This window comes from Orbicella franksi, chromosome 13, assembly GCF_964199315.1.
Source record: "Orbicella franksi chromosome 13, jaOrbFran1.1, whole genome shotgun sequence".
NCBI classification, from domain to species: Eukaryota; Metazoa; Cnidaria; class Anthozoa; order Scleractinia; family Merulinidae; genus Orbicella; species Orbicella franksi.
In genome coordinates, this window is record NC_138157.1 from 7,517,401 (window position 1) to 7,532,783 (window position 15,383).

The window sequence follows — 15,383 nt, forward strand, 5'->3', positions numbered from 1 at the left end:
TTCGATGCCTCGGTACTCCATGAAAAATGCACCCTACGGCCCCGACAGTTCCTAATACATCCTTATTGTTTCAGATTCTTCTGACTCCGTTAACTTCACATCAATTGGATGTTTCCACGCCTGGTCATCACGGGCGATCCCTAGCCTATATGGACAAGACCCGCATCTGGATAAAGCGAACTACAAACGGAGAAAAGATGCAATAGAAAAGTGTGCATCTGTAGCTGAGCAACGCGGGTACAAAGTGTTTGCTCTTCAAGATGGCGGCATGTGCTTAAGTAGTTCCACCATGCATAAGACCTTTCAGACATATGGCAGGTCAAGTCAGTGCAAAAGCGATGGAAGGGGAGGGAAAGAAGCTAATCAGGTTTATGTTATTGGAGGAATCAAGGGTATGACCAATTTGTTATTTTTTATTTATAAAAATAAATGAAACCCATTAAACAATGTAGGGGAGGAGGGCCACATAGAACAGCGACAATTTTCTTTCAAGACAGTACGATATCAAGAGGCCGCGGAGCTGTCTTTAGTAACAGCGAGCTAAATAGCCTTTCTGTTTTTTATAAGAGAATGACGTAAATATAGGTTTCTAAATAACTGATTTTATCTTATTTTTGGCATAGTATCTGTTCGATCATGCAACAGACAAACTTATAAAGAATGTTCGATAAAAACTTATCCCTTGTCATCAACTGCAGCGTGTTAAATGTTATATGAACTTTTTGTCTAATTGACAAAGCGTAAGAAAGCTAAACAAGTTTAATTTTAAGATATTATAATGGGGTAGTCAGAACCTCCTTTTAACGTGGTCCTGAACCCCATAGACAGAATGTTTAAAACAATTTTTAAAATTTAGTTATTTTGTCAAAATTTTCAATATAATTGTTTTTCGAAAAGACAAAAATGAGCCACAATGAATAGATTTTCCGAGTAATTTTCAAGTTTTTATCGTTAACAGGTCAGGGGGTACTCTCACCTCTGGTAACTGTAGCAACTAATTTTTTGCCCCTTGGTGGCACGTCACTCATTACCAACTCGTCACAAACCTGTACAGGCTGATTTGTCGGTGGCATCGCTAGAAATTAGCGCCATCTACATGAGCCCGCGCGTATTATGTCGTAAGGATCATCGAACCGGCGTAGAAAAGCACGCAAAAGTTATCAAGAAAACGTGGGACGATTGAATTATTTCACGAAATGTCTCTTGTGAAATAAGCACAGTTAAAAATTATGGGTTGCATAGAGTAGACTTGTTTATATACATTATTTTTAAAACATATCGTACAAAAATCAAAGTAACTTCTATAAATTTTATGATTACTTGTGAACCGTTTTTACGAACAGTTGCGGCGTGAAAATGTGCAAGGCATAAACATTTTAAATTTTTGTGACTCAAAACTCAAAACGCCAAACAAGGTTATAAACAGCAACTTTCGGCAAGTTGAATGCGGTCGAAAAATGCGAGGGCAAGCCTGAAAAAACATAGGTTGAAATAACCTACTTACGTTTTACAGTTCTCTGTGTTTATTTCGATGATTAATTGTTCCATGCATTTGAAAGCTAAGCAAAAATTAATTTGATCTCACCGTGGTCCTCGCTAAAGTCCATAAATCAACTGTCTTCCAAATGCGATATCTCTGCCGTTTGGGATCTTATTATCCTTCAAAACCCATGGTTGAAAAGATATTTGTCTGTGGTTTCACCGCCATTCCATGCTTACGACCAGTGGTATTTATACTTCACGAAATTGTCCTTCTTTTAAGCTTCATTATTGCTTACTGCCACTGAATGAGCCCAAAACCGGGCATTTCGACCAGCAGTCATTATCATTTTTAGCGGGATATTTTGAAATTTTTGAGCGAAAATTTATTCCACCTTCATTGCCATGTCAGACAACTTAACGTGGCGAGAACAGTTAAAAACTAGTTTGAAAGTAACATTTTCACAGCCGCATAGGAGAAGCTAAATTCGGTGAAATCGAAATCATCAATGCAAATAGTCACATTATGATAATATTCTACACCCAGATACGCGGTTTCCCTCTTTTCGATGATTCTATCCACCTCAAAAAATTTAGTCCTTGGTTTCTTAGCAGTGTTATTGTAGCCAAGAAGCGCGAACATAAAGTGTATGTTGTTATGTCCGACGGGCAGTGCTCCAGTGACGCTGATACTGCAAAGAATTTTGCCAAGTTTGGCCACGGCGAGACTGAGTGCTCAGCAATAGGGGCTAACAATAAAGTGTATAATTTTGAAATGACTTTCTACATGGACAATAAAGTTGGAAACCCGTGTATTAATTAAATAATTCATCATTATTAAGTCCATGTTCAGCAGTGAGGACTTTCATGACGTGTGCTCAAAACATTAGATTGAAAAAAAAAAATCGATTTTAATAAGCTGATTGAAGATGGGGGACCAACAATTTTGCACTTTGAGCAGCAAAATTTGTGCTACGAAATTCCAAATATGTTCTTACCTCCGTTTAGTGGTATCAAACGCTTGATGCAAACTAACTGAAAATAACCCGAGTGCACATTATCAAATCTATCTGTCTTCCGCGTATATTTTAACCACTTCTGGTCATCTTCATTTCCTAAGAGGTTCCTTAGTCATTCAAAAGTTGTCAGTTGTATAAAATCAAGCAAGCCATAAATTCAAACTTGTATCCCATTTAGAGGCATATTTCGTCTAAATGGTGTTTCCTAATATCTATTTTTACCCGAAAATGATACGTTTCAGGGACTTGCTTTGAGCTTCTCGTTCCATTCAGTTAATAATGAAACACATATTTCAATGAAGCTAGCTGGTAGTCGGCTGGTAGTAAATTAGTCAGAGTCTAAGTCGCATCTTTTTTAGTAGTAAAATTGTACATAATTATTGTTATGTCGACCGGAGATAATACACACTGAAAAATAATGGCTGATTTGTTTTCTGTTTTGCAGTCCTGCTACCATATATGGAGTGCGAGTCTGTTGGATGCTTTAATGGCTGATTTGTTTTCTATCTTGCAGTCCTGCTACCATATATGGAGTACGAGTCTGTTGGATGCTTCAAAGACTCAAATGAACGAGCTATTGAGAGCGTGGATGGAAAAAATCATCACAATTTTCCAAGTCCATCCCTACTAAGCAATGATTACAAAACAAGACAACAAGCAATCCAAAACTGTGCTGTATTTGCAATGCTACAAGGGTATAAGATGTTTGGGATTCAAGATGGCGGTATGTGTGTTACAAGTTCCACGGCTCATAAAACATACAACAAATACGGTGAATCACAAGAATGTAAAAGCGATGGCAAAGGAGGACTTTTGGCCAATCAAGTTTATCGTTTCCCGGGAAGAAAAGGTAAATTCATGTTTTGTGATAACAAGAGCGGATCTTACAACTACTGAAGCAGAGGGCTCGACCCTTCTCACTTAAATTATAGGCCATTCTGAAATTGCGCAGAGAACTGGGGCGAGTTTCAAATTTTAACCAATCGATAAACTGACACAACCACATGAAAGAGCACGTGGAGATTAGTCATTTGACCAAGTTTGATGCTTTTAGGGTGAACAGAGACCAAGTTATAGACCTTGAAAAGTGGTTCAAAATCCATACAAACGTCAACCTCGTTCCCAGAGTCTGTCATCTTACCGCCCCCTGCTTGAGAGACCCTGGGAACGAGGTTGTGCAAACGTCTCTAATGTTGAGACAGCGTCCCCCAAAACCATATAAACTCTTAAAATTTTTAATGATTTCTGTGATACTCTTAAAAATGGGCAAACACACGTGATTTTCATCTCAGCTTCTTTCGAAAGGTAGGTGAATGACGGGATTTACAGTTGTCAAAAAACTGATTAAAAAAAGTCATTGTAAATAAATTCAATGGAGTGTTTTGAAGTTGTCTCAAAAACTTTGGTTGGTTGTAATGGCGCGTTATCCTGTGTTTCTTTCGCCGTACAATTTTAAGCAAACAAAAAGTCGATTGCAGTCCAGTTTACCATTCTGATCGTGACTGTATCTGTGGAATACACTTAACGAATTTCCTCGCTTTCTGCTACTCAATTTACGTTCAAAAAGTCTGATCTCGAGTGATTCGCAACGACTGAAAGAAATTGTATTCGTAGTACTATTTCGAACTTTGCAAGAAATTTCACACCGGAAAAACAATTTTGGAGGACTTAACTGGTGAACTAGATGCAACTCAGTGGCGGATATAGGGGAGGGGCCTCGGGATCCCCCCTTATTTTGGGCGAAAAAAACAATCGCAGAAAGAAGAAAAGCCGGCAGGGCAAGCAAAAAAAGCCCCCCCCCCCCCCCCACCACACACACACACCCCTTGTCTCACGGTCTGGATCCGCCACCTGAACTAACATAAGATATTTCGAAATAAATCTCTTCTTGAAGACATCTTTCTTTGTCTAGTATGTGATCATGAGTTACTCCCTCGTTTGCTCGTTAAAATTTACGACAGTTTGTAGACGGCACGTAAACCAATTCAGTGACAAAGTTGCGTAAACAAACCACTTGTAAGCCAATTTACTGCGAGAAAAGAATGTTATTTGCCCGCTTGGGGTGGGTCTGTATAGTGAAAAACTGTGACTGAGGTCATGAAAATGCTGCCCATGGCCGCAGGCAAATAACATGTATATCTATTTTTAAGACATAATCGGCGTTAATGGTTTTTTTTTAAATGGTTTACATCAGCTGGTTTGACAGTCTGTAAGCTCCCCTTTTAAACCTATTATCAGTTATCGTAAAGGTTGTCATGTAAACGACACAAGTTATTCAATATTAAATAAAACTGTTGGAGCGTTCTGTGCCCATGATTAACGCTCTAAAAAAGGAGTTTGAAACAGATCTAAAAAAGCGTTAAAATTGTTACTTGCTGCGGTTCGAAGAATAGCAGCAAATCGTTGTTTTCACGGTTCGTCGGTTTTTGACAGTTTCTATGGTGACGCAAGTACTATAAGGACGTGATTTTGCTGAGTTGAGCCATTCTGTGCTGACGTCGCTGCCAACTTGCTTTCGTTTCGAGATTTTTTATCGTTTTCGTTTTGATTTATTTTGTTTTCTTACAGTTGTTGGATTTGTCACCCCTCACCCTCAGGTATTTGTTAAGTGCATGGCTCTGCATTCGGGAGGGTTCAGGTTTCCTCTAAAAAGGGGGTTTTTCCTTACGGACAGCAGGCACTATATTGTTATCTGGACTTCTGTTAGTCTGATTTCATATATGTATCTTTTGGTTTAATAAATACAAATGGGGTCTGTTGCTCGCAGAATGCTGCAGTCCGTTATCCCGTGCATCAGTCGGTTCTTGCTTATCCAGTGCAGCAGTCAGTTCCCCTATTTAACAAGTGACAAGTTACTAACTATGGTTTGATTTGTTGTCTATTGGAGGGAATAGGGGATACCTGAATTTTCGACCGCCTTCTGCGGTCTTCTTCAGAGAAATGTACTCTGCAAGAGTCACGGAATGCAAATATGTAGCTTAGACGTTATTGTTCGTTGCCCCTTGGGGAGGAAGCCAGTGATGCATTAACCCTTGGAAGGGTGCTCTTTCATTAACAGAGTTCTTGTCCAGGAATGAATGTAATGACTCTAGAAAAAGCCTTTTGTCCTTGTTTCTCACGCCTGTTTCCAAAATGCTCGCATAATTAGGGTGTATGTTGTGGTCAGTGGTTTCGGCATGCTGTTTTACCGCGGAGCCGACATTCCCATTCGTTCCAGGCACGTGTTCAGCTCTCTGAGACTTCCAACTTCTTTTACTCTCTCCAATATATGTAAATGGACATGCTCTGCAACTCACTTTGTACACAATTCCTTTCAACTGTTCTTTTGTCGGTCGGTCCTTAGGTTTCTTGAAAACATTACCCAATGTTTTAAGTGGTTTGAAAGCTCTTTGATGTTTTCGCGGTTGAAAATCCATCTAATTCGCTCCGACACCCCTTTAACATATGGAATTGACGCCTATGCTTTTTGGTTCTCCCGAAGCTTTGGTTGTGTGTTTTTTGGTCGATCGACCGATTTAATGAAGTTTCCAGGTTAGCCATTAGCTTTTAGGTCGTTGATAACACGTCGCTCCTCGCTCTGTCTTTGCGCAGTTGTTGATGGAAGCATTTAGCACGGTCCAATCAGGTCTTATTAACAGCTCTTTTGCTTTTCACTGGGCTGTGTGAATGGAAATCTAAATGCTTGCTCGTATGTGTGGCCTTGCGGTATACACCCACCTCGATCTTCCGTCTTCATTCACAGCGTTGTTGGTGTCCAAGAAGGCTATGCTCTTCTTGCCCAGGGTTGTTGTAGGCATCTCCGCTGTAAACTGAATGTTGTTATTAATCGTCTCTCTTGATGCACGCGTTGGAATCGTCGACGTAGTGGCGCCACCATTTTGGTTTGATGGGCGAAGTTTCTAATGCTTTCTCCTCAACTTCTTGCATTACAAGCACTGCGATGACCGCACTGACTGGAGATCCCACGGTCAACTGGAGGTCCCATGGTCCCATGATCCCAATATTCAATGTTTATTTATTCATGTTTTGATTGACGATACTGTTCCCTGCGTAACGGGGGAATTAGCATATATTTTCCGAGCCTCTAAAAGATATACATACATATATTTTTTAAGGGGAGGGAAATCTTGTATTCGCCAGGTGCGTGCATGAAATTTGAATTGAACGATCAGGATTCAGCATTCAGGCAGTACATCCTTCAGCATTCATTGCATCCCCCAAACCACTAGGCGACTCGCGCCTTCGGCGCTCGATTGACTTTCATTTCGTTGCGCAATCCATGAAAATTGCGCGCTACGCCCCTGAAAGTTTCTAACACGTCTTTATTGTTTCAGATTCTTTTGACGCCGTTAACATCACATCAATCGGATGTTACCGTGACTTAGAGGATTATCCGGCTATCCCTAGGCTAGAGGGACAAGACCCGCGTCTGGATGGAGCGAACTACAAAGGGAGAACCGATGCAATAGAAAAGTGTGCATTTGTAGCTAAGCAACGCGGGAACAAAGTGTTTGCTCTTCAAGATGGTGGCATGTGCTTAAGTAGTTCCACTGCGCACATGACCTTTCAGGCATATGGCTCGTCAAGTCGGTGCAAAAGCGATGGAAGAGGAGGGAAAGAAGCAAATTATGTTTACGTTATTGGAGGAATCAAGGGTATGACCACTTTGTTTATTTTTTATTTATAAAAATAGATGAAAGCTATTGAACAATGAAGAGGAGCAGGGCACATAAAACAGGGTCAATTTTCTTTAAAGATAAACTAAGCAAAAAAAGAAAAAAAAGAACAAAGAAAGCTCTAAGATTATATAATGAAGTTAATTGAAACCTATATTGAGCGGACACCTTTGGGGCATCCACTAGTGTCCCCTTAATACAGGGTGTCCGCTCTAAAAAGATTCAAATAAACTGTGCAATAATAGTTAGTTATTAATCCTTTGGTAACACGGTGTAATTCAGTGTAATACTGCTCATAGCAAAATGTCCATTCAGTCAATGCATCCATCTGGAATAACCTACTTAGCTATAAAACGACATCGCGGAGCTGAGCTTGTAGAAGCAAAAAGCCCTTGAAGTGTCCGCTCATTAATTTTGGTGTTCGCTTCCGCTTAAAAGAGGTGTCCGCTGAATGCAGGTTTATTTTACAGTAAATGTGGGATGGAAATTTTCGGACTCAAGCTGGTGTCCACTTAATAGATGGTGTCCGCTTAATACAGGTTTAACTGTAGTCAGATCGAGTCACTTTATTTAACAATCAGTTTAACGTGGTTTTGAATTTCTTAGAAAGGTTTTTAAAATTTAGTAACTTGATTGAAATTTCTAATTTTTTTCGAATAGAGTGAACTGAACTAAGAATCCAAGATTTCCCGTGTAATTTTAAAGTTTTCATCGTCAACAGGTCAAGGGGTACTCTCACCTCTGGCAACTATAGCAACTTTAATTTTGCCCCTCGGCAGGAATCCTTTTTGGCTCAATAAACCTGTACAGGCTGAATTTTCAGTGGCAAATAATTGATCTTCGAGACACTAACAAATCACGATATCATTCGATAACGGTGCTCAATAATTGTTTTGTCTTTATATCACCAAGTTTCTTTTCAGAGCCCAGGGCAGCAATGTGCCGCGTCTCATACAAGAGCGTGCTTTCAATAGATCGTTTTCACTGTCACGCGATAAAAAAATAAATCGAAAACCATCCAGTGGAAAAAGCTATGAAATTATGATGTTATAGAAGATATCTAAATAAGCCACTTCTCCAAGTTTTAGTTCTGTGCGTTTCCCCAAACTTCAGATATTCGTCGAAATGTTTCGCCGATATTTACAGAGCCCGGTACACCAATATGGCGGCCGGAAAATAGTGTAAACATCTGGAACTTACTTTGGCTATCTAGGCGACTGATTATCAGTACTGATCAAACAAGCATTTACATAAGCACTTTTCCTAATGCTTTAACTTCTGAAAAGGCTCAAAATCATGGGATAAGTATATATTTTTCGACAAACTCGATCATAGCCTTGTGTCACGCACCTCCATAACCCTGAAATTCAAAATGCTCTGGATTCCAAACGAAGCACGCTATTGAGCTGTAAAATTGTAAACAGATATAAATATACCGCCTCTTGTGCCTGATGAGGACAAAAACTTTAGTGGCTCTTTCGTTTTGGATTTTAGAAAGTGATGACGTCACGTGAAAACGATCTATAGGCCCTCTTCGTATTCCCGGTATTGGACTGGAACTAGCGTACGACTGAGGCTAATGCGAGGAGTCTTTTCAAATGCAAATGACATTAATCTCTTTTTAATGATAATTATTCCCGCGCATGAGCCTCTATCGCAAGCTAGTTCCAGTCCAGTACCGAGAGTGCAAATGTGGTCTATTACGTATGAGCAGCTTATTATTTGCAATAAAACATATTTGGAAGGAATTGCTCCTGAGTAGACCATTATTTTTAAGGTAGTAGTAAAATATAGCGGCAGTAATAAAAAAAATATATACACCAGAAAGCTGAACCATCAAGTATTTGGTAACCAATTTATCTCAATTACATTATTAATGCATGCCTTGTAGATCTCTATTCTGCGATTGAGTACAAATCACTTGGATGTTACAAATACAAACCTCAGAACAGCGGGCTGGCTTCTCTGGAAGGAAAAGATGTTCTTGACGGTAATTACAAACTCAGAACAGATGCAATTGAGAAGTGCGCACTGTCAGCCATGAAGACACAAAAAGACGTTTTCGCCATTCAAGATGGCGGAAAATGTCTTGTTAGTAGCACTAGAGACCCAGCGTTCAACAAGTATGGAATCTCACAGGATTGTAAAAGCGATGGAAAAGGTGCATCAAAAGCGTCTCATGTTTACCTTACTTTTGGGATTGAAGGTACGTATGGTATGGAACAACTACGACTATATAATTTTGTGTTCAGCGATTCTAGAGTTCTTGCCTTTTCAAGTACGGAAACAACGTACAAGGACATGCCTGTTACTATATTAAACAAAAGGTATGTTAGAAGTGGATTTCCTAGCTGAATGTAGATTTACAAAAGACTGTCCAAGCCACACCATTGGAAGAACAGTGTGCTAAAGCTCGTGTAAGACAATGATATTTTGGCGTAGTGTGAAAAAAGTTGCTATTTTATTGAATTTGGATAAAAACATACTCGTCTGTGAATTCAAAAGATTTAACCTTGAGACTGACAAGAACTGATTTAGCTTCTCGTTTAGCTAATTGCGTACAATTTTAGCCAACACATCCTGGTATCGGAGACTCTTTAAGGGGACAAATTTCAGTCTGTGGGTCCGTTAGCGCACGAAAATTAGTTACCTTGTGATGGACTAGCATCCCATCCAGGGAGGGGTAGAAGTACGTGTTCGCTGCTCCCAGCATTCGTTGCTCTAATATATTTCGCATTACAGCTCTAACAGATCGCACTGAATCTGGAATTCGTCGGGGATGTTACAAAGACCTACCTGTGCGAGCCATGGAAATCCTAGAAAGGAAAGATCACTTTCTTGACGGCAACTATACCACAAGAAAAGATGCTCTTAGGAAATGCATTCTTGTCGGAAAAGGTCGTGGATATCCAATTGTGGGTATTCAAAATGGGGGTATGTGTGTTGGTAGTCCCACGCTGAGAGACTTTAACAAATATGGCGTCTCCCACGATTGCAAAAGTGATGGAAAAGGAGGACCTTGGGCCACTGAAGTGCACGCTTTAACATGGATAGAAGGTAGATTATTCATAGGACTAGCTACATGGAAATTCTTTGAATTTGATTACTTTCAAATTGGTCTGGGAATATAGTCATATCACCTGTCTACTATATTGTACACAGAGCTGTCCAAATTTTTTGTTAATTTGGCCACTATCCAAACTAAGGATTAACTTAAACAGCTTTGAAAAGGAACAAATCATCGTCCGCGCGTTTCTATAGGATTGTAAACAGCAATATACTTAAGTTGTTCATACAAAACATGACTGATTAGATGTAAGAAAGAGACGAAAAACACATACACACATAATTCGGACGCTTTCCACTCGGTCAAAAAAAATCCACAACTTTGGAAACAGTTGGAAAATGATTTGAAAAGTTGCTTAGAAAGTTTCCGGAATATCAGAAAACTGTTTAATTTTTGAAATGCGAACCGCTCAACCAAACATTCCAGAAATTCCAGGGTGGAAATCAAATGGAACAGAGATTCTCTTAAGATATTTTCGACACTTTGGAACTTGCGAGGTTGTCCTCTTTTTCGGAAAATGTTGAAACCGCTGTTCAATTCGCGACTGGAAATTTCCGAGAAAAAATTCAAGCTGGAATTTTTGGTCGAATGGAAAAAAACCTTTCGGTTTTAATAATGCACTGCTTCAGTTTCGTTATGGCATGAATTTATATATGCGAGCTAATCTGTACTAATACGACGTCAATACCCTTGTCTTCAGATTTTCTGTCCTCTGTTAAGTACGAATCACTTGGCTGTTACAAAGACAAAGACAATGGTGTAAGAGCTATTCCATCCATGGAAAGAAGAGACGTTCTTCTCAAAGACAGCTATCCACAGAGAAATCAGGCTATTCAAAAGTGCGCTGTGGCAGCCTTGACACGGGGATATAAAATGTTTGCAATTCAAGATGGCGGCATGTGTGTTGGTAGCCCCAACGCACACAAGGTGTATGGCAAGTACGGTAAATCACAGGATTGTAAGAATGACGGAAAAGGAGGAGCCGGGGCTAATCAGGTTTACAATCTGACAGGAACCATGGAAGGTACAGTGACAAGGATATTGTAAACTTGTAAACTGACAGCTGACCTGCTGATTTTTTGTAATTCATCATCTTTACTTCTTAGAGGTTTGTTTTAAATAAGAAATAAATAATACCGAAAGTCTTCGACTTATTGTCATCATCGTGGGGAAGCAAAAAACATCCCAGGGATATTTCTTTTTACAACAGTTAATAATACTTCTCTTGTTTTTTTGTCATTCACAGACATTCTTTCGCCATTTTCATATTATGATTTGCGAAGGCTTGGATGTTTCCATGACTCACAAGCTCGTGCCATCCCTAGCCTAGAAGGACAGGACCCTGTGCTAGATGGCGACCACACTACAAGACGAGATGCCGTAAGGAAGTGTGCTCTTGCAGCCAAGAAGCGGGAACATAAAGTGTATGTTGTTATGCCCAACGGGCAGTGCTCCAGTGGCGCCGATACTGCAAAGAATTTTGCCAGGTTTGGCCACGGCGAGAATGGCTGCTCAGCAATGAAAGATATCCACAGAGTGTATAATTATGATTATGACAGCGTTGATGGTATGATAGATGGTTGTATTTTGAATAAGCATGAATAACTATTTGAACATATCGAGTGAAAAGCTACGCAATTGTTGAATTAAATCAGGGGAAAAAAATCTGCTATAAGATTGAATTTTACATTTTTTTTTTTTTTTTTTTTAGTAAAAACAACCCAAACAATGGAATGACGTTTCCATGTCATCTTGGCATGGACAATAGAAAAATTAAATTTATTAAGATGGAATATATTAAGACAGAATAATTCATCACTGTTTATCAAGTTGCGATGTTGAACGGTGAAGAATAACATTTAACCACGTGCGGTCAAACCAATAAATTGAAACATAAAGTCGATTTTAAAAAGCTGATGGGAGATGATCGACCAAGAATTCTGGAAACTATTTGTTAAGCATAAATATCACGAGTTGGCGTAAAATTGTTTTGATTAGTAATAGTAATTGGGCCGGGTGGAGTAAAATTCAGGGAGTAATCACACTCCCTGAATTCTATCACACGAGGTCCAATCATTGATTAATTGTATCTATAACAAATTTTGTGAACTTGCGAAAAAGTCAGTAGCGCTTTCCATAGGTTTTAAACACTGTAGGAAACATTAAGAAGGAAGCAATTAAAGTTCATGTAATTGACGCGTGAATGGAATAGGTATTCAATTTCAGGTATCCAGTTAAAAAGTTGTAATAGGATACCTGTAATTGAACACCCACGTGACCTCGAGCCAATTACGTCACAAATCGAAAAATATTGTTGTTATAGATACGATCATTATTTAAATTGCCCTTAATGATTTATATGCCGGAGATAATGCACACTGCAAATTAATGGCTGATTTGTTTTCTGTCTTGCAGTCCTGCTACCATATATGGAGTATGAGTCTGTTGGATGCTTCAAAGACTCAAGTGAACGAGCTATTGAGAGCGTGGAGGGATTTCATCGCTATTTTCCAAGTGTATCTCTATTATTCTATGATTACAAAACACGACAACAAGCAATCCAAAAATGCGCTGTATTTGCAAAGCTAAAAGGGTACAAGATGTTTGGAATTCAAGATGGCGGTTTTTGTGTTACCAGTGCCAGCGCTCATGAAACATACAACAAATACGGTGAATCAAAAGATTGTAAAAGCGATGGTAAAGGAGGACCCTGGGCCAATCAAGTTTATCGTTTCCCTGAAAGAAAAGGTAAATTCATTTTTTGTGATATCAAACGGAGATCCCTTGAATCCTAAAGCAGAGGGCTTGGTCCTCCTCGATCCAACCCCTTCCCTCGACAGTGATTCAGTCTCTACTGAAATTATTCTACGGGACTGAGGTGAGGACATATACATATCCAGAAATGTCCTCACAATTGGTCAATAACCCATACATTTTCCTTTCTTCCGCATTCTTTGTCCTTTTCATGCAACTCCAGGAATAGGAAACATTCATACTTTATTAGGATTGACAGCTCAGTATACCCCCCCCGGAAATTTCCAATCTAAAAAAAAGTGATCAAGAAAGGCTACTACATCTAGATTCGGAAAATACAACGGTCGTCTTTGATCCTTATGGGTAGGTTCCGTGAAATTAACATCACTAACTTAACACTTTGCTTCTTTTTCACAGAATGAATTTGTAACCTGTGGATGCTGACAGAATTTGGATCCTTTTACTGAAGTCCATACAAAGAAACGTATTTCAGTGTGTTTACACTTGATTGCAATTCCATCCCGGAAGGGTCCTAAGACCTTAGATATGTTTTACAGTAATCAATATAAATGTTTAACTTTTTTGAGGAATGAAAATTAATTTTCCACTTTTTGAAAGAACGGTAATTAATTTCTAAGATTTCTGTTCACCTTAGGGAAAATTTAACATTAAGAAGACACCACCTCAGTAAGACCCTCGCGTTAAAGAAAAAATTCACGGAGAAAACTGATATTTCCCTGAGACCTGTGAAGGGTGCTGTTTAAAGAAACGTACTGCTCTGCGAGAACTGAATTCAGTTTCAATGAAGAAACAACATTCAACGTCACGAGAAGAAACTACGGATTGCAATTTCTATTCAGGTAGTGATTTACACACCATATCTTGAATCTGGCCATTTTGAAAACATGCCGCTGTTCTTTCAGTATCACGGTCTTAGAGAAACTGTTGCATGAGAAAGAAAACTCCACTACTTGCCTTTATACCTTAGAGCACGAGAGAATAATTCACTTTTTCTATCACAACGTTGTTGCAATCAGGTGTATATCCATTGTTCAAAGTAGCTTACAGCTGGTAGCTACTAATCCTTATGACGGAATAATCATTTGTGCTTAAAAAAAAGTAGGAACTTGAAGGTATCTTCAACATATATTTTATGATTAAAGGAATTCGTAAGCAAATAAAACGGTCAAACTTGATGTGATACGGAGCAATATAAACTTGTCGAGTCCTGAATTGAGTCTCTCAACATTGCTTAATTTGCCCACACGTTACTATATGTGTAAAACCGCATAGGCTGTCCATGTGAGTAAGCTCCGTGTCAAAAGTAATGGCTATTTCCGAAACAGGGTCTGATGGCGGATTTAAATCCTCTCCAAGCCTCATCATAACACCAGAGTACTGTAAATACGGTCAGTGAAAAAAGCGCAGTGCGGACTGCAGACCACAAACTGGGGGTAAAATGCAGAGTCGGGGTAAAATGCAGACTGCAGACTAAAGACTTTACATGTATAAGTCTATTCATCGTTCTATTTCCATTTGCAAGTGCTAACCGTAAACAAGGTTATTCAGGCTAATCGTGGAGAAAGTCTGTACTCTGGTTAGATTGAATATCGCTCTGGTTAGCCTGAATAACGCTCCGCTTTGCCTGGTTTTGGTTAGCTCTCAATGATAGAAACGGCAGCACGATTCAGTTAAAAATGTCTGCAGGTCTGCATTTTACCTCCTGATCTGCAGTCTGCATTTTACGCCCGGTTTACAGTTTGCAGTCTGCAGTCCGCGGTGGATCTTCGTTTGACACTGACCGACTGTAAATAGAGATTTAAGTCCATGAAACCATACACGCAACGTGCGTGGTAAAATTCTTCGCGGAAGAACTGGGTATCCTGTTAAACAATAACTTGAGAGGGATTGCTTTGTGTCAGCGGTCTCTCTTGCCCATCTTTACCTGTCCATTCTAAGCATTAGCACTGTATCCGAGCAGGACGTAAGAGTTCGGAAACATCACCCGAATTAATTAACTAAAAAATACTTGCCACATACGGTGTCTGTGGAAACATTAAGGTTGGTGAACGCGAACACTTTTCTCAAAATATTTCTGATTAATTTTGTCCGTTAGCCTTTCTGTGTTTGAGTTTTAGTTTTAAGTTTTGGTTTTATAGACTTGAAGATAGATGACATCAGGAGCCATAATCGGGGACGGAGACCGTAAGTCTCGGGATTCGCGGGCACCTATGATATGGGACAATTTTTCTATTTTTAGAACAAATTGCGCCATCCTGACGTCATATTTCCGCGCGGATTCACGCACATGTCAGGGGCTCTCGCGTGGATGTTGTCACGTTGCGTGATCAAATGGTGAGAGTTGAGAGATTGTCTTGCGTATTTTTC

At 39.5% G+C, this 15,383-nt stretch overlaps 1 protein-coding gene across 3 annotated transcripts in view; it reads left to right on the top strand.

Annotated features, from left to right (window-relative positions):
• Nucleotides 1-15,108, top strand: part of LOC145465388 (uncharacterized) — a 31,325-nt gene extending 16,217 nt beyond the window's left edge. For 2 of the 3 annotated variants that reach the window (XM_081449166.1, XM_081449165.1), the window contains 8 exons: nt 75-392; nt 3,013-3,348; nt 6,833-7,153; nt 9,066-9,380; nt 9,917-10,231; nt 10,942-11,265; nt 11,488-11,808; nt 12,657-15,108. In XM_081449166.1, coding sequence (XP_081305292.1) covers nt 75-392; nt 3,013-3,348; nt 6,833-7,153; nt 9,066-9,380; nt 9,917-10,231; nt 10,942-11,265; nt 11,488-11,808; nt 12,657-13,036 — 2,630 coding nt within the window. In that variant the 3' untranslated portion in view covers nt 13,037-15,108. The remainder of the gene's footprint in view (nt 1-74; nt 393-3,012; nt 3,349-6,832; nt 7,154-9,065; nt 9,381-9,916; nt 10,232-10,941; nt 11,266-11,487; nt 11,809-12,656) is intronic. The other variant, XM_081449167.1, reaches the window with a different exon arrangement.
• Nucleotides 15,109-15,383: the final 275 nt, after the last annotated feature.